The 19,146-nt window shown below is 39.3% G+C and overlaps 1 protein-coding gene across 2 annotated transcripts in view; it reads left to right on the forward strand.

The window, feature by feature from the left end:
- The window catches only part of znf385a (zinc finger protein 385A), a 176,696-nt gene that overhangs the window by 14,743 nt on the left and 142,807 nt on the right, over positions 1–19,146 (forward strand). The window contains exon 1 of one of the 2 annotated variants that reach the window (XM_022676908.2): positions 10,581–11,227. The exons of the other annotated variant lie outside the window; for it this stretch is intronic. Coding sequence (XP_022532629.2) covers positions 11,218–11,227 — 10 coding nt within the window. The 5' untranslated portion in view covers positions 10,581–11,217. Of the gene's footprint in view, positions 1–10,580; positions 11,228–19,146 lie in introns of those variants that run through there. 2 annotated transcript variants of the gene reach the window in all.

Consider the following 19,146-nt stretch of genomic DNA (forward strand, 5'->3'; position numbering starts at 1 on the left):
ACTCTCTTACACTTAATCTCCTCTCTTTTCCTCTTTTTCGATTTTACTGTCTCTGTACCTCTCTCTCTCGCTCTCTCTACCTCTCTGCCTCTACCTTGTTTTCTTACTATGCTTCTCTCTCCTGCTCCTTTTCTTTATCCATTCCTCTTCCTCATTTCTTTCTACCTCCTTCTCTCTCTTCGTTTCTCACTCTATTCTCTCTCTCCCTCGCTAATGTTCTTTCTCTTTTCTCTCTTGACCCTTTATGTCTCTCACTGTTCTGTCTCTCTTCACCTTTCAGTCATTTTCCACCCTGTCACTCTTTTACTGTCTCTGTTCCCCCCCATCCAATATCAAGTTCTTTTTCTCTCTCTTTCCATGTGTCTCTCTCTATCTCTCTCCCTGTCTCTCTCTGTATTGCTGTCTACCTGACAATACTCCCCTCCCCTCCCTCCCACACACACACCCTCCGTAGCCTCCAGCTGGTGGCGGGGATCGTGGCAGATTACAGGGCTCACCCAGCAGCACCTGACTTACTCACTCTCTGTCTTCAGATTACTACTGTGCCTCACTGTGGCTTATCCTGGCCTTCCCTTGCCTGGCACGGCCTGGCATCACCCTAGAGCCCGGGATTTTCATGTGCTGTTTTAACTTTTAGCTATTAATATCTCCATGACAATACACTCTATGGGATTATAGCTCTGGCGGCACCTCAAAATAAGCATCTCTTAGATCATAATCTGCAATCATATTTCATGGATAATAGATGACTTAGTAGCAGTTCATTCACTTTGCAGGTATATTTATCATAATAACTATGAATAACAAAGGAGCAGCGTAACCTTGAGAGCCATAATACACCAAGCCAGGGGATATCGCTGTGCCTTGAAGTGTCATTAGGCCTGTAAATCTGCGTGAAATTTGCTGGAATTAGACACAGCTTGCGACGGTCAGCTAATGGAGCTGTGGTGAAAGTCAAGTGCTCAGTCTTTAGCCTTCATAAAATGTATCATTCCTGTGTTAATGTGAGTGCTTGTTTAGTCACTTCAATAATATTTATTTCTTATCTGTAGCTCACTGACTGATAAAGTCTGTTGAAACACTCAATAGACTTGTCAGCTGAATCAGGTTTGGCTGTTTAATATGAATATTAAAGCGGATGTCTAAGTTTTGGGATTTAAGGCCCTCTCTGGTGAGAATGGGCAATTTCACCGAGCATGTGGAAGAATCATTTTAACCTGGGCGGGTGTGATGCACTCTCCTTTAGTTAGAGAGAGAGAGAGCTAGCTCAGTCAGAAACTTTACTTCTTCGTTTCTTTGGTTTTGCTATGGGTGAATGAACTACTGAGCTCTGAGTTTCCTCTTCTGAAGTCTCCATTGCTCCACCAGCCGCTCACATTCAGGCTATTTACTCCTGTAGTCCATCACTGACATTAGACATGGTGCTTATAGGTTCATCATAGGTTTAACTGCGCCAGAAAGTCTTACCTCTCTTCTACTGGCAGAAAGAATTTCTCTACAGGGGCTAGACAAGCCGTGTGTGTGTGAATTAGTGCTTCTGTATCAGTAGTTGTTGCAGCCTAAAGTTAAAGCTATTAATGCATTTATTAGAACGTATGTCTTCTGTACAGCAGGGGTCGGCAATTAAGTTTGGCTGCGGGCCAGATATTTTCCAAGCCTTTACATGGCGGGCCACAAAAAAAATCTGTTTTGGAAAATGAAGTGTAATGGGATGAAGTGCTACAGACTAGTAGCTCTCCAGCCCAGAGGGTTGTTGAACCCAATTGCAGAACAGTTGATCTCAACTAAACCTGTGTCGTCAGGGTTGTGGTCCAATACACTATCGCTGCCCCGGCTAGTGAACTGAGACACGGCTAGCAAAAAAATGCCCTTATAAGGAGATAGGGAGCCTAAAGTCACGCCAAGTGCGACAGAGAGAAAGGGAAGGGATGTAAACAAAAGCTAACCAGAGAAGCATTTTATTTATTTATTTTTTTTATTATCATTCATTGTAGTTCAAACCACCTCACGGGCCACATGTTTCTCTATTGCCGACCCCCGATCCTGCTATACAGTATATACTGTATGCTGATCAGTGACCTCTGTGGGAATGTGAGTGGTCTATTGACCTCAGGAGCTGAGGCTGCAGAGCCATTCCTGTCAACACACACAATGGCCAGAATAACGTATTGATGTAAACAGTAACTCAGGCCAGGGATGCTGTTTACCCTGTTTACCCCTTTATTTCCTCCTCAGCTCCGCCTTCAACTCACATTTCTCCATCAATCCTCCTGTCCGGCACCTCTCCGCCCACGGCCTCCTCCTCCTCTCTCACCGTGAGAGATATCTACCATGAGCTTCTCACCACACACACACACACACACACACACACACACCAAAGCCAGGGGGTGACAGAGGATCCCCATTCTTGGATTTCACCCTCTCATCATGACATCCATTAAAGTCCTGCTGGGTCTTAGGCCCCAGCGGGTAGACAGCACATTAGCGATCGGCCCATTGAGCTCAACAAGGCCCGTTTCTGAATTATTGATATCAACACAACTAATGAGGAAACACGATCCCCTCTGCTGCTGACACACAGCGGTCACACTCCTCCTCACCCCCCACGCAGACACACCGACGACACCGCCGTCCCTGAGCACACCTACCTTACCTGCACCTATACAGCAAACAGAGTTCAGATACACTGAAGGACAAAACAGTGGACTGCTATCAGGCTGCTCTGATAAGTCACTTCAGTCAATTAGTCACCAATGATGAAGTCGCATGTCAGGAGCAGAGGTGTAGAGAAGTAAAGAAGTAGAAATAGTAGATTATCTATACTTTGCTGGAGTAATTATTTTCTACTTCTTACATTTAAAAAATAGCTACATTACTCCTATTCCATTTCAGCTTGTTTTCATTCCATCTTCTCATCATTCAGTTAAACCCTTAATCAAATAAAAATCTCCATCCAGATAGAGTGAATCTGATTGTGGCTGGATGTAGAGAAGTATAAACATATACCATTCCAACACTCTATTGGTTTATGCGCAATTCATCACACCTGCACACGTCACGCACCCCCCCCCCACACACACACACTACAGCAAGAACATAGCAGACGTATGTAGTCTAGTGTGAAGATGATTCATCCAACTAAGCTTCTTTAATATATTTACATTCTACTAAAATATATTCTTTTACTATCAGCACATACGCATCCCAAATTTATCAACGTTAACATTTTAATAATATAACATTATAATCATTATGGCTTTTAGGAATTGGCATTATCCTTAATGGCATTTTCTTCTCCTTTTATTAAGTTTATCTTTATACTGTAAGTAGTTTTGAAACCAGTAGTTAAAACCATAGAACAAGTAAAACATAAGCATATTTAAAGTTTTTGCCTGTCCACACAAAAACACTGAAAACTAAAAGTGAAAAATTGTTTCATACGTTTTATTTATTTTTAAGGACAATGTGTTTCATGACCAGTTCTTATTTTATGTGATTGTGAAAGGTCATACTCTTTGAACATGATATGAAGAACAGCTACCAGTGTTTGCCTTAAATTATTTAAATTAAAAATAGAAAAACAGCAGAAAAGTAGATATAAGGTTTGTTAATACATCAGCAAGGCATATACTGAGTAAAATGGCATTGTAAGAAAGTAAGCATTAGTTTATAGCATATTATTGTAATATTACATAAAAAATTTGTGTACATTGTGTTGCTAGCTGTCCAGCTGTCCAGCTCAATGTAATAATTAAATACAATTAAGAAGAATTAGGAACATTTAAAACGAAAAGATTTAAAAAGTGCACTCTCTCTCTCTCTCTCTCTCTCTCTCTGTAGCAATATTAATCACTTAATCACAAAATATCTGTTTCTCTGTTTCTGTATGAGTCTTTCTCTCTCTCTCTAGTAGAGTGAAAATAAAATAAAATTAAGAAGAATTAGGAACATTTAAAACGAAAAGATTTAAAAAGTGCACTCTCTCTCTCTCTCTCTCTCTCTCTCTGTAGCAATATTAATCACTTAATCACAAAATATCTGTTTCTCTGTTTCTGTATGAGTCTTTCTCTCTCTCTCTAGTAGAGTGAAAATAAAATAAAATTAAGAAGAATTAAGAACATTTAAAACGAAAAGATTTAAAAAGTGCACTCTCTCTCTCTCTCTCTCTCTGTAGCAATATTAATCACTTAATCACAAAATATCTGTTTCTCTGTTTCTGTATGAGTCTTTCTCTCTCTCTCTAGTAGAGTGAAAATAAAATAAAATTAAGAAGAATTAAGAACATTTAAAACGAAATGATTTAAAAAGTTTTAGCTAGCCTAACATTAACACACTGCTTGACTTGCATTTCTTTCAGCTAGTTAGAATCTATAATAATTTTTAATAAATAAGAGACAGTACTGAATAGTAAAAACACAGTTGCTCTGCTATATTGTTTCATACGATGATATCGCCAAAGTTTTTTGCTACAATATGGAATATTGGGACATATTTTTAAAACAGTCTATTTTGTATTTGCTTTGGCTAATACCAGGCATGGAGTAGATCAGTATAAACTTTTCTTTGTATGGTAGAATATACTTTTTTTTTAAACCCTTGATCTTGGAAGAAACAAAGAATGAAGTGTCTGCCCTCTTCATTGGGTGTGTGCAGACTGGGCCAGAGCAGGTGCTGTGACTGTGGCTTTAGTGGGCAGCTACTCGTGATTACAGGCGCTGGACGAGGTAATCCGGGCTGCTTTGGCATGGCCTTTGTAAGAGCAGTGATAAAAGCTCTTAATGAAAACCCGGTGTATGAGCGCATGCTGTGTGTGGGAGCTCAATCATAGTGATCATTTTCAGGAGCCAGGCTTCGCCCTCATAACAATGCTGTTTGCTCAGGTGATGGCAAACAGTGCGAGCAGTGTCTGGGATCAGATGACAGCGTGTACGGGTGTGTGTTTGTGAGTGTGCGCATCTCTTTGTGTGTGTTTTATGTGTGTGTGTATTTGTATAGCTGTGGTATTATGGCATTAGTAGAGTTAATACACACAAATAATACACACAGAATGTCACTGGCTTTGTCTCTCTCTCATTCTTCCCGTTTGATTCTCATCCTCTGTACTGACTGTGTGTTGCAGTACATGCATTTGTATAGTCACAAATACCAGTCTCTGCCATGCCAGAAAAATCTACTATAGTACTATTTGGTTATCTTTGTTTTTAAGTGTAAATAGAGATATATTGTATCTCTGTCTCTATTGCTCTCAATGCTGTTTAATGGCCAATAAAGAGGGTTTATATGTGCGTTTCTTTGGTAGTATACAACTAAATAAAAATAATAATCTGATTCTTTATGCTTTTTTTTTTTTCCTTCGTTCTCTCGACTGTGTTTCTTATCCTCTGATTTGGCTGCACAGTACACTATGACTATGAAACTATGAGGAGTGCATTTGAATATCTGTAGTAATGCAGTAGTAGACTATGAAATGTGTCTGGCTTCATTTTCTCTCTCTCTGTTGTTCAGTGGCCAATTAGGATTGTATATATGGGTGTAGCTGTGGTAATATTATAGCAATATTAATCACTTAAACACAAAATATCTATTTCTGTATGAATCTCTCTCTCTCTTTCTTTCTCTCTGTCTCTTTCTCTCTCTGTTACTCTATTACTGTCTCTCGTTCTCTGGCTGCATAGTGCACAGACTGTGAAACTATGAAGAGTGTATTTAGTAACTGTGGTAATACAGTAGTAGACTATAAAACATGGCTTTGTGTCAGTCACTCTTTCTTTCTTTCTTTTTTTTCTTTATCTCTTTCTTTATCTCTCTGCCTGTCATCTTTAATGCTCTCTGGTGGTCTATAAAGAAAGAGTTTTTTTGTTGCTGTTTAATAAAAACAGCAACTTTACAAGAGGGAGATATAAAACCCTCTTAACCTTTAATGAAAGTCACTGTAAAAAGAGTTTATGTTTAGGTCATTTTAGAGAATTTCCATTGGTCCATTCTTCAAGATATTGTGAAACAGTGTAAGATACAGTTTGTGAGTTTAAGTTGTGCATCAAACAAAAAAAAACGACATAAATTTAAATATTTGTTTTTCATTGGACAGCGGCAACCTGTACTATCTCTGTCGCTCTCTTTCTCAATTTCTCTATCATTTTATCAATCTCTATTTCTACTGTATGTCTCCTGTCCTCTGCATTGGCTGCACAGTCACACACTATGAAAAGTGTATTTGAATAACTATGGTAATACAGTAGTAGACTATGAAATGTGTCTGTCTCTCTCTCTCTCTCTCTCTCTCTCTCTTTGTATATCTCTATATCTCTTATCTTCAGTGCTTTCTTGTGGCCTATAAAAAGGGTAGTATTAATCACATGATCACAAAATATATATTTCTGTAGGAATGTCTCAGTTTCTCTTTAAACAGTTTACTCTCTCTCCTTCTCTCAGTTTGCACTCCTGGTGCAAAAATTCAAGCAGTTCAGCTTGGTTTGATGGCTTGTGATCATCCATCTTCCTCTTGATTATATTCTAGAGGTTTTCAATTTGGTAAAATCAAAGAAACTCATCATTTTTAAGTGGTCTCTTATTTGTTTTCCAGAGTTGTATTGTATTGCCCTATTCATTGGCTGCACATTGGCAGACTATGAGGAGTGCATTTAAATAACTGTGGCAGTACAGTAGTAGACTATTTGGCTTGGCTTTGTGTCCATATGTCTCGTTGTCAGTGCTGTTCATTGGCCTATAAAGACTGTGTATATGTCTGTATCAGTGGCAGTATAATGATAAAAAGCTGTTTTTGTATGCATCTCTCTCTCTCTCTCTCTCTCTCTCTCTCTCTCTCTGTCTGTACTGTATGTCTCTCGTCCTCTGCATTGACTGCACAGTCACAGACTATGAAGCTCGTATTTGAATAACTGTAGTAATACAGTAGTAGACTATGAAATGTGTCTGGCTCTGTGTCAGTCTCTCTCTCTCTCTTTCTCTCTCTGTGTTTGTCTATGTCTCTCGCCCTCTCTGCTGGCTGTGCAGTGTAGTGGGCTATTAAAGAGTGTCAGCCGGCCTCTTTAGTATTCCCTTCACTACTCTCTGACTCACTGCACAAGCCTGAGACAAGGGAGAGGGAGGAAGAGTGAGGGGGATGAGAGAGAGAGAGAGACAGAGACAGAGACAAAATAAAAGACAGCATTTCTTTACCTTCAGGCTCACGCTTGCTCGTGGCTCTCTGGATATGTCAGTGCGAGTGTGTGTGTGTGTGTGTGTGTGTGTGTGTGCGGGGGTTGGGGGTGGTGTGATATTGTATTGTTTTGGGGGATTAATTTCTGACAGCTTTGTTGAGTCGTTTTCCTGTAAGTGCCAGTCTCTGGCCGGCAGCGTGGTTTCTCTGGGTTTGAGAGGCGGCGCTGGGTTTGCTGGGTGCTGCTGGGTGCTGCTGCTGCTGCGGGTGAGGGAGGGTTTACATACCAAAGCCACTCTATTTACAGAGCTTTATGGGCTCTGTTTCATCCGCAAAACAACCATTTCAGATTTCGGCCTTATTGAACTGAACACGACTGCTGCAAATTTCACTGCAATTCCTGCTAGAGACATTCCATCTGTCTCTCTCTCTCTCTCTCTCTCTCTCTCTCTCTCTTTCTTTCCCTCTCTCTCTCTGTCTCCATCTTTCTGTCCCCATCTTTCTGCCCCCTTTTGTTTCTCTCTCAATCTTCTTTTCTCCTTACTCTCTCTCTCTATCTATCTCTGTCTTCTTGCCATGTTAATTTCTCTCTCAGTTGCTCCTCTTTCTCTCTCTCTAGCTCTCCATTTACTGTGGTTTCTCTTCTTGATCTCTCTCTGTTTTTCTTTTTCTCTCTCTCTCTCTGTCTCCATCTTTCTGTCCCCTTGACATGTTTGTTTCTCTCTCAATCTCCCTTTTCTCCCTTTCTCTAGCTCTCCCTTTACTGTGGTTTCTCTTCTTGATCTCTCTCTCTCTTTCTCTCTTTCTGTCTCTGTTTCTGTCGCTTTCTCTAGCTGTCTTATATTTCAATCTCTCTTTTTTCTCTCATCCTATTTTCTCACTGTCCCCTCACTCTATTTTTATTCTCTCTATCTTTATCTATATCTATTTTGCTCTTTTTTAATCATTGTCCTTTCATTCTCTATTTTAATTTAATTTAATTTTATTAATTTTATTTTAATAAAACATTTGTCTCAATTTTTCTATTAATTCTTTGTGTCTCCCTCTCTTTTACTCTTAGTTTACTATCTCTCTATATCTTTTTACTGTTTTTCTTAAACTTATTTTTACATCATTCTCTTTTGTCTACCTCTTTCTGTTCCATTACTGTTTGTTTTTTCTTTTCTTTTAATTTATTTTAATCCCTCTTTCATTCTATATTCTCTCTATCTATTTGCTGTGTTATGTTCTGCTTCTTTCATTCTTTTTTGCTCTCTTTTTTTTCTTTCCTTTTTCTCTTTTTCCTCTCTTTACACAAGCTCTTTTTTTCCTCTCTCTTTTCTCTTTCACCCTGTCTCCCTATCCTTCAATACGTCCCTTTATTTTTCTTTTTATGTCTTTCTTATCTCTCTCTCTCTCCCTCTCCCTTTCTGTCTCTCTCCTTCTCTATATATCTCTGTCCCTTTGACATATTGTTTTTTCTCTCTCTCCTGCTCTCTCCATTCCTTCATTTTCTCTCTCCCTCTCTCTCTCGCTGTCCCCTCGCTCTGTTTGTTTCTTTTGCCGTCTCTCTCTTTTCATTCCTCCCAGTCTTTTCTCCTTGTCACTCCATGTCTCCTCATCCCTCTGTCAGTTTGAATTTAGTTTAATCTCTTCCCCCTCCACCGTTCTTTCGCCCCCTCTGCCCTGTCGCTTTCTATTCTGTCTCTTTTTTTTCCCTCCATCACCCCCCCCCCCCACCCCACCCTCTCCACCTTCCTCTCTCCCAAAACTCACCTACAAGGCAAAAGATGTGAACGCGAGAGGCGAGATCGTACGCAGAAACATCAGAACCTGTAGAAGATCGCAGACACAGACAGAGACGGGGGAAGTTAATCCCCTTACAAGTCCACTGTCACATGGAGTCAGAGAAGAGAGGGAGCGGAGGGGAGGAGGATAAACGAGGGGGGAGGGGGGGGGATGTGTCGGTCGCCCCAACTGACATAAACAGACTGAGCAACAGAAAGAGAGAGAGGGAGAGACATGAGAGCTACTGAGATATAAGGCAAGCTTTGGCAAAAGGAAGGTAAATAGAAGGTGAATTAAGGTGAGAAAGAAAGAGAATGAGCGAAAGAGAGAGAGAGAAATTGATAGAATGAGATAGAAGAGAAACACTTGAGCAAATTATAGCAATAAAAACAGATAAAAGGCAGAAATAGAAAAAGATGTAAAAGGGGAAATGGGGATAAAGGGAAGTGTCTATAAGCAGGTATAGGGAGTGAGAATGAGAATGACAGAGAAGTAGATGAGTGACAGAAAAAAGAAAGAGAGAGGAAGAGAGAGAGAGAGATGAGCTTGGGAAAGAGGGACGCATAGTAAAGGGGATGATTGAGAAAAGAAGAGAAAAATTATGGACAGAGTTACTTTCTAAATTAAACTTAGAATGAAAGAGACACATAGAATGAGAGACGGGAAAAGAGGGAGTTATAAGGAGATATGGGGTGAGAGAGAGTGGAGAAAGAGAAAATATGAGTGATAGAAACACAGAAGGAAGAATGGATGAAGAATCAGAGAGAGCAAGTATGTGGAGGAAGAGAGAAAGGTAGAAAGAGAGAGAAGAGAAAGTAAACAATGATTAATAAAATAAGTGACGGGAAATAAGGGATGAGACGGAGAGAGAAGTGAAGATGTGGAAAAAAGAGGAAAAAGAGGAATGAAAGAGAGATGTATAGCGTGATACGAAAGAGTGGACTGAGTAACTATCTAAGTTAAACATAGAAAGAAAGAGAAAAGAAAAGAGAGACATACATATATAGGGAGATGGAAAAAAGGGAGTTATAAGGAGATATGGGGTGAAAGAGAGTGGAGAAAGAGAAAATATGAGTGATAGAAACACAGAAGAAAGAATAGATGAAGGATAAAAGAGAGAAAAGATGTGGAAGAAGAGAGAAAGATAGAAAGAGAGAGAGGAAAGAAAGTAAGCAATGATTGATAAAATGAGAGAAGGGGACCTAGAGAAAAATGGAGGTAGCTAGAATGAGAAAAGGAGTGACGAATAAGAAGAACAGACTGAAGAAAAAGAGACATAGAATGGGAGATGAGGAAAGAAGGAGAAATCGGAAGAGAGATTTTGAGAGAGAGAGATAGAGAATAAGAAGAGAATAACAGGTACGTAGTTGGAAAGAGAGAGGGAGAGAGAGAGAGAGAAGAAAAACAGAGATAGACAGATACAGAGAGAGAACAGAAAGAGAGAGAGAGGGATACAGGGAGACTGTGGCATTCTGGGTCCAACACTGCATGCTTTCCCATTATGCAGAATGACAAGCGGCTGCTGCTTTTCCGATTGGCTGCGGCTGCCACCAATCAGAGCGCAGGCATGTAAGGTGCCTTTAGGTTATACCCAACCCCAAAAAAGAGGGAGGGAGAGAGAGAGAGGGAGGGAGAAATGGAGAGAGAGAGAGAGAGAGAGCAGGGAGCAGAGCAGAGCAGGCACCGGCTTGACAGTGTGTTACTGAGGCATTTTTGTGTGCGCTCTCTGATGAATGGTGCCGTTGAAGGGAAGTAGCTCATCAGCTTGTCTTTTGGAGGCACGCTGCTCCTGATCTCCACTGGATGGAAATCACTCACTGACCGGAGGGAGCTCTGCTGTTTCTTCTCTCTCCCCCCTTTTTTTTCTTTCTTTTATTTTTTTTCTTTCTTTCGCCTCCTCCTCCTTCAAAAGATACCCCTCCCCCAGTCGAACCTGCCCTCGGTCTCACCTGAGTGGAGCAGAAGACCTGTAGCCCCCCTCTTTCCCCCCCTTGCCCCCACTTCTTCCCCCCTCAACCACCAACCAGCATCATTTCAGAGAACACCTGGTGGAAGGAGCAGGCGCAGGGGACCCACAATGGACTACAGCTATGCTCTGGTTCAGATAGTGCCGGCTGCTTGACTTGCTTCTGTTTCTTCTGTTTCTTTTTTTTTTGTTGTTGTAATTATTATTTTTGGGGGAGAGCAGAACAGAAGACTTCAGGTATCCAGGAGAAACACAGAGGAGAAGCTTCCTGATACCAATCTGATACCAGCAGCAAGAAAAGCCTGAAAAACAGAACTTTGTCAGCATGATTTTGGGTAAGTTCTACCTCTTCTTCTTCTTCTTCTTCTCCACCTCTCCTGGAAAAGCTCCACATGGTTTAACTTAAGCTTAAAAAAATCATGGTGGTTCTCTAGCTTTGAGCTCAGGAGCCTCCGTATCTCTCCATCGCAACGCATTCCTTTGCTGTCCGAGCGAATGAGTGGAGCGTGTGTGATGGGGGTGTCTCGGTGCATGGCCCCCCATGCTGCTTTCTTTAGGGTGAATGCGTCCTGGCAGTAAAGGTCACAGCGCTGGCGCTCAGTGGAAGAGTGGCCGGCTCTGAAAGTCCTTCCACCCCTGGCAAGACTGGCAGTGTTGGCCGTGTTCCTACAGCTCTGCTTAAAACGCAGTGAATAGGGATTTGAATTAGTTGAAAGTTAATGATGTGTCGTTCAGTCGGTGAGGCAAACAAATCAAGCGTTTTACACTTGAAATGTCAGGGTTGTAGTCCGTCCACTGCACCAGTAAATCGTGATGGTTTTAATCATGTGTTATTATTTGGATGATGAATTTATTTCACTTCAGTTTCTGAATCAGTTTCTCTGATTTTGCTATTTATAGGTTTATGTTTGAGTAAAATGAACATTGTTGTTTTATTCTATAAACTACGGACAACATTTCTCCCAAATTCTAAATTAAAATATTGTCATTTAGAGCATTTATTAGCAGAAAATGAGAAATGGCTGAATGAGTTCATAATCAATATTTGGTGGAATAACCCTGGTTTTTAATTACTCTTCTCAAGCATCTTGGAATGATCTCCTCCACCAGTCTTACACACTGCTTTTGGATAACTTGCACTCCTGGTGCAAAAATTCAAGCAGTTCAGTTTGGTTTGATGGCTTGTGATCATCCATCTTCCTCTTGATTATATTCCAGAGGTTTTCAATTTGGTAAAATCAAAGAAACTCATCATTTTTAAATGGTCTCTTATTTTTTTCAAGAGCTGTATGAAGTATATATGTTAAAACTTTTAAAATTACTGCCAGAAAGGTGTCTCTATCTCTACGCTATTTATCTATACATAATATTTATTTGATTAAATATTTATCATATCAAATGTGTATATATTTCCGGTAAATGGCTGTGAACGCAGATTTGAGACTAACATTATTATTGTACAAATTAAGCTTATATAACTTCAATTGCTCTAAAAAACTGTGCATATATTTATGGTTTATTACTTTTAAGGAAAGATTGCGTCTCAGTGCTTCTGACGTACTTGTAGTTACGTGTGGTGATGTTTATAATACTAGTATCATTTTTGTATATTTATAAAAAAAGTGTGTACATATAACACCTTCATACAACAGTAAAATAAGAGGGTTTATATGATTGATTAAATTTAACCAAATGGTCTATATTAGCTATATAAGTTATAGGTTATAAGTCATATAGTTATGCGTTATAGGTTATATGATGTAGGGTAAGGGGTTATATTATTAAATGACATTTATGGCATACACCTTTACAGTATGTTAAACTATTGTAAGGTAGGGTATATATTTTTATACTCTATAATAAAGGTACCTTTATATGTGTCTAAATTACTATACATTACATATATTAGATATATACTCTATATGTGGTGAATAAGATCTCCAGATACTTTTTTAAACATTTCACATGATAGTATAAAGTAAGAACATATATTTCTAATTATTTATAATAGATTACTTTAAAGAAATATTTAGTACTCTATAATTACTGTTATTCAATATATGTTAAAATACTGTCAGATTAGTTGCACACGCAACTACATAATACAAGTATGTTTTGTAAAGAATGTTAATATAAGCTATTGTCTGCTAGATAATAGCCTGTGGGTAATATATAATATATAATATTGCAATTCTGAGTCATGAAGCGTGAGCAGTGTTCAGTAGCTGGTGCTGAGCGACTGAAGGCAGTGAGTGTTTCAGTGTTTTAGTAGAGTTTCTTCAGCACTCGGAGGCTCCAGCCTGCAGTGTTGGAGCTGAGCTGCTGCTGATCTCCAGCACACACTCCACACACACTCCACACACTCTACAGCAGCCCAACTTTATGAGAGAAAGCCATGAATCATGGGTCTGCAGTGTGCTTAGCAATAAACTGTGTGGGACTATTGCAACATATGGCAATAAATAATAAATGAAGTGTATAAATTATACGTGAACTTATCCTGCGTCAAGGCTGTAAACCTCTGCGCTGAGGTGCTGAGTTGGTAAGTGCTCTCTTTCTCTCTCTTTCTGGGGATGAGAAAGGTTAGCCTTTAATGTGATGTTTCCTAATATCCTGCTGTGTTGCATGTTCTGAGCATTTAGATTATATGTGTGTTCTTGCTTTGTAGTGGCGAGTGTGTTAAATGCACGCTTCTTTAGCGTGTAGCTGCACGGATCTCCGAGTGTGTATCCACCGGTTCAGGCCGCATTGTTTAACGCATGCCTGGGCTAATTCTGCAGCGAAGCTGCCACTTTGCTCGCCGGCTGTTTCCTCAGGGTATATTTTGCAGAGAACTGAACGTAATGATTATAGGGCATGTGACGCGAGGCCAATGTATACATGTGTGTGAAACAGAGGCTATTACAGAGAGACACATTTAGAAAGGGCTTCTGTTTTACTGTTGGTAAAAAAAAAAAGAAAACAGTGGGGATATTAGTTTGTTCTGGAGTGGCATGTGCAGACAGCATGCTTATGAGTGTGTATATGTGTGTGAAGAGTGTGTGCATGTTGGCCTGGATGCGTCATCAGTTTAGTAGGCCCTCCCAGACGCTTAACATGTCACGTCAAAGTCCATCCATTGTCGAAACATGCAATCGCTTGCATTTACTTTACTTTAAAACACAGCTAACAGAGTTTTGCACGTTTAAAAATGTGTTTATATATATACAGTTGCAAGAAAAAGTATGTGAACCCTTTGGGATTACTTGGATTTCTGGATAAATTGATCATTAAATATGTTCTGATCTTCATCTAGGTCACAACAATAGACAAACATAGTCTGCTTAAACTAAAACCAGACAAAAATATATGCTTGCATGGTTTTATTGAACACAACACTGTCTGGCCAAAAAGAAGGCATCACCTGGATTTAACTGAGTAAATGATGTGGGATTGATTGATGCTGCAGTTGGTCAGCAGGTCTAGGTTCAGCAACAGTATGTGCTGAAAGAATGAGGTCAGCTGACTACCTGAATATACTGAATATAGACCAGGTTATTCCATCAATGGATTTTTTTCTTCCCTGATGGCACGGCCATATTCCAAGATGACAATGTCAGGATTCATGGTGCTGGAATTGTGAAAGAGTTCAGGGTTCAGGGAGCATGAGATCATCATTTATCATTTTCACACATGGATTGAGAGAGTTCACCACAGAGTTCAGATCTTAACCTCATTGAGAATCTTTGGGATGTGCTGGATGGAGAAGAGCTGCTTTGTGCAGTGGTCAGACTCTACCATCATCAATGCTGCTGTAAGATCTTGGTGAAAAATTAATCCAGTAACACTGGATTGAAATAAATCTTGTGACATTGCAGAAGCTTATTGAAACCATGCCAGCTAAAGATAAAGACATTTTAACCAAATATTAGAGTGTGTGACCATTTTTTTTGGCCAGGCAGTGTGTAAATATGCATGTGTATGTGTGTTTTACAAGACTTGTTTTACAAAAAAATGAAACTAACTCTATTTCAGCCTCATTTAACACACAGACGAGTGCAGTTCCACTCCACACATCAGGAGGGGAGATGGTAGCGAGTAGAGTGATGTGTTAATGGCATCATTAACCCTCTAATAACAGCCGTCCTCCTCCAGACTAATCACTCAGCGCTGCGGCTCGCACCTCCATTTGCTCTTGTCTTTTAGTCGATTCTGTTCTCTGCATTTGTCTCTTACAACATACATTAAGTATATCATTATATTAGGGCTGGACCCGAATATTCGGGTATTCGGATATTCGTTCGTTGAGTAGGTATTCGGTTTTTAATTTTGGTATTCGGATATTCGTTTTTTTTCTCCTTTCCAGAGTTCCACCTCACTCTAACCACTTCTGTTCTCGCGGGTCCCGTCAGAATATCTTGCGCGCGGGACAGAACTGAACTGTTATTGGCTGGAGCGGGAGTTTAATCCAGACGATGCGGGAGCAAATTAATAAATAGTTAAGAAAACTGTAATAATTGTAAAAAAAAAAACCTAAAGAAAACTCTCAACGCGCAGGATGGACCGACACACACACGCACACACCGATGGTGTTTGGACTGGGGTAAGGAAAGGGACCACACTATTCAGCGCTGCTGTTTTAATAAATATATAAGTAAATTTGAAGCATTAAATGTAGTTTATTTAATTTCTATTAGGAACGTGGGGCGGGAGCGGCAGAAATGTGTATGTGGCGGGCGGGCGCGGGATTAAAAGAAGCAATTTTTTTGCGGCGCGGTAACGAGACAGAAACGCGGGAGCGTGGAAGAGTGGGTTTAAAAATCAGTCTCGCGCAGACCTCTATTATACATGATAAAAAAAAATGCAGGCTCTTCGAAACTGATTTATATAATAAAACGTAAGGGGTAATGTGGCAACAGTAGGGGCTAAATCGGTTACAAAAGCCTGGCCTACAAAAATGATGTCTGAACGAATTTCCTCTTATCTAATATAATTTAAAATGGTTTAAAAATATAAAATAATTTCTAAGCAAACGAAATATTTAATATTGAGCTTATAGCCCAAGTGCAAAAATACAAAATCAGTAATACGGCTATGCCCTGCACAATGCTTAAACCGAAATAGACCAAGTACAATAACGTCATTAACAATGACTTTCCTCTACTCTAATATAATTTAACATGGTTTAAAAATATAAAATAATTTCTAAACAAACGAAATATTTAATATTGAGCTTATAGCCCAAGTGCAAAAATACAAAATCAGTAATATGCCCTGCACAAAACCTTTAACCGAAATAGACCAAGTACAGTTTACAATGACTGTCCTCTAATATAATTAACAATGTTTAAGAATATAAAATACTTCCTGAACAAACGTTTTTTTTGTTTGTTTTTTAAGCAAATAGCCTAAGTGTGAAAACACAAACAGCAATTTACTGGGCTGGCTTGCGCAGCGGAGAAACCGTGCAGCAGCAGCCTCGGTGTGGGGCAGCAGAAATTCCGGGATGAAAACACAAAGAAATCCGGGATAAAAACACCAAAAATCCGGGGTGAATATGTCTCGTCGGTCAGAGCAAATTGAACATTTTTAAGTGGATTAAAGGGGCCGTGATTTGCTTTTTTTTTTTTTTTTTTTTTTTTACCTCTTTTTTTAAAAACGAATATTCGAATATTCGCTTCGAATCAGTGCCGAATATCCGGAGCTCAAAAAACGCTATTCGGGCCAGCCCTACATTATATATCATCACTGTCACGTAAAAGCTGTGTCTTTACGGAAAAGAAGGACAAACCTGCTTTACTTTTAATGGAAGTCAATGTAAAAAGGTTTTATTCCAAGTCTTTTTGGGGCATATATATTGGTCCATTCATTAAGGAATTGAGACATGATGTTACAGATGTGTTTTTAGACTATAACACTTAAAATCCTTAAGTTTTCCCAAAAAAATGTCAGTGCACATTTTAATCCAGTGCGCCTTTTGTAGGAATTGTATTTTGTACTTAGTGGTTGGTGAAGTTTCCCCAGCACTAAGGCTTGGTGCAGCAGCATTAGCATTAGCCGCTAATCACAGCACTAGCTTTTTTGCCGCTCGGAAATGAGTATATCTGGAGAGTAGTCTGTGTGTTGGCCGTATTAAAACAAGCTTAGTCGGATGTATATAGCTCCTTGGCTTACTGGTACACTCAGGATTCCTCAGTCTAGTGCTATCAGGTGGCATTTTTGTTCACTAGCGCTGCTAATGACCCAGCCTTAGTGCTGGAGAAACTTAACTGAAAACTCACCCTTAGATAAAATATTGGAAATCTAAGATTAGTGTAAATAAACGGAGTCGCTTTACTCACATAAATAAATGATTTTCAGAAGATAAATCTGTGTAGATTAACATGCAGCGCTTGTTTGACTTTAAAAGAAAATGTTTTTTTTTTAAGAATTTTATTTTGTTTACTTAGGCGCTTCCCCCAGCTATACATTATTAATATTCTCTTACATATTTACTGCATATAAACTGACATAAAGCTGCTATATACTGTGTATATATATATATACGTATATATATATATATATATATATATATATATATATATATATATATATATATATATATATATATATATATATATGAATCCAATATTCTTTTTGTAAAACACTTTGAATAGCACTTTCAGTGTGCAACTTGCTTTTCAAAGTGAAAACTTCCTTTGGTTTTGTCCAAAAAAATTGACTTTGGTTTACTAAATGTTTCTTCTCATTGACGAGCTTTTTAGTCTTTTTTAGCACACTGGAAAAACGTCTTCAAAAATGTTTGCACTGAAAATAGGAAACGAAAAATCAGAAAGTAGCTTGGGTTGTGCCATACAACACTGTTTCAGCCAATCAGCAACAGGAGGGGGAAAAAAAGATTAAAGATAATAAGCAATTATCACCAAATCATATTAATCTTAATTAGCTAATTAGAGTTGGTTAGCTAAGGGTCTGCGTTTGTGGAATTCAGTCAGTGATTCATTTGTTTCCCTTTTTTATGTGTATTCATATTATAGGCAACTGTATACATGGCAATGCTCTATTATACATATAAAATGCATCATAATTCTTGCATATAAATTATATGCATGCCTATAAAAATAGGATATTGTAAAGTAAATCTATAGTTGCACCAATGCACACACACTTGTCTTGTCTACTCTTTTGAAGAGACCAATTGCCAATAGAATAAGACTCTCTGGAACAGATAAACAAGACCCTTGGCATTGGCCTCATGCTTAATGATGGCGCTCCATCCAGTGCTTTTGAGAAGGATGAATTGGGGAATTTGGGGTAAAATAAAGTGCGTTGTAAACGAATTTATAAGAACATTTTCTCTGGAGATTAGAGACAGTTACCTGGACAGTTACTCCAACAAAACGCAGGATAAACTCCTTTTAATACCCTTAATTTCATAAGAAATGAATCCAAAATAGAATGACTCTGTGTTCCATCGCTTTTGTCCGTATAGTGTATAATTAGTACTGCATATCTGATGCTAATCGGAAGGCTGTGGGTTTTTTTATGTTGATGCAGCTGAAAGGTGATCTAGCTCCCGGTGTTGGGGTGACCTCACGTCTTTAAAGGCGCATGCACATTTAATGCGTTAGAGATTGCACGCGCCTGCGCAGATGCAGCGTGGGCTAATTCGCAGGCTGTGTGTAATGTGCGTCTGCGGCGCGGTGTGTTTCGGTATCTGAGCCGCTGGGCTCGGGCTCTGCCTGTGTGAGTTATGTTCTGCTATTTGCTTGATGATTTGGCACATTGATATTTCCTCAGAGGCTCTTGTCATTGTGATGACCTTTAGAATGCAGACGCAGTCACATCTCTTCCACACTGCGCTGCCTCACACTCCGCTAAATACAGACACACACACACTGTACTTTATATATTACACTGAAAAATGAAATCCTTTCATAGTTTCGCCTTTTAAAACCAGTGAATTCACCTGGGTGTGTGTCTCTAAAATCGCCTCTGTGTGCTTTAAATGACCTTCAAAAAAATCCTACTCCTCACATCTATTTCATCCCTCTCATTTTTCCCAATCTTTCTATCTTTTCTTCTGACTCTTATCTTCTCAGCTCTCTTTATTTCATGTTTTTCAACCTCTCTCCATCTTTTGAATGCAGTGCCTTCAGTCTCATCTTTCTCAAGCCTGTTCTCCCCATCTCTCCATCGTTGTCTATTCCCTATTTCTCATCTTTCTCGACCTCTCTTTAACCTTCTTGTCACTCTCTCCATTTGCTCTCTTCTT

This window comes from Astyanax mexicanus, chromosome 13, assembly GCF_023375975.1.
Source record: "Astyanax mexicanus isolate ESR-SI-001 chromosome 13, AstMex3_surface, whole genome shotgun sequence".
Classification (NCBI taxonomy): domain Eukaryota; kingdom Metazoa; phylum Chordata; class Actinopteri; order Characiformes; family Acestrorhamphidae; genus Astyanax; species Astyanax mexicanus.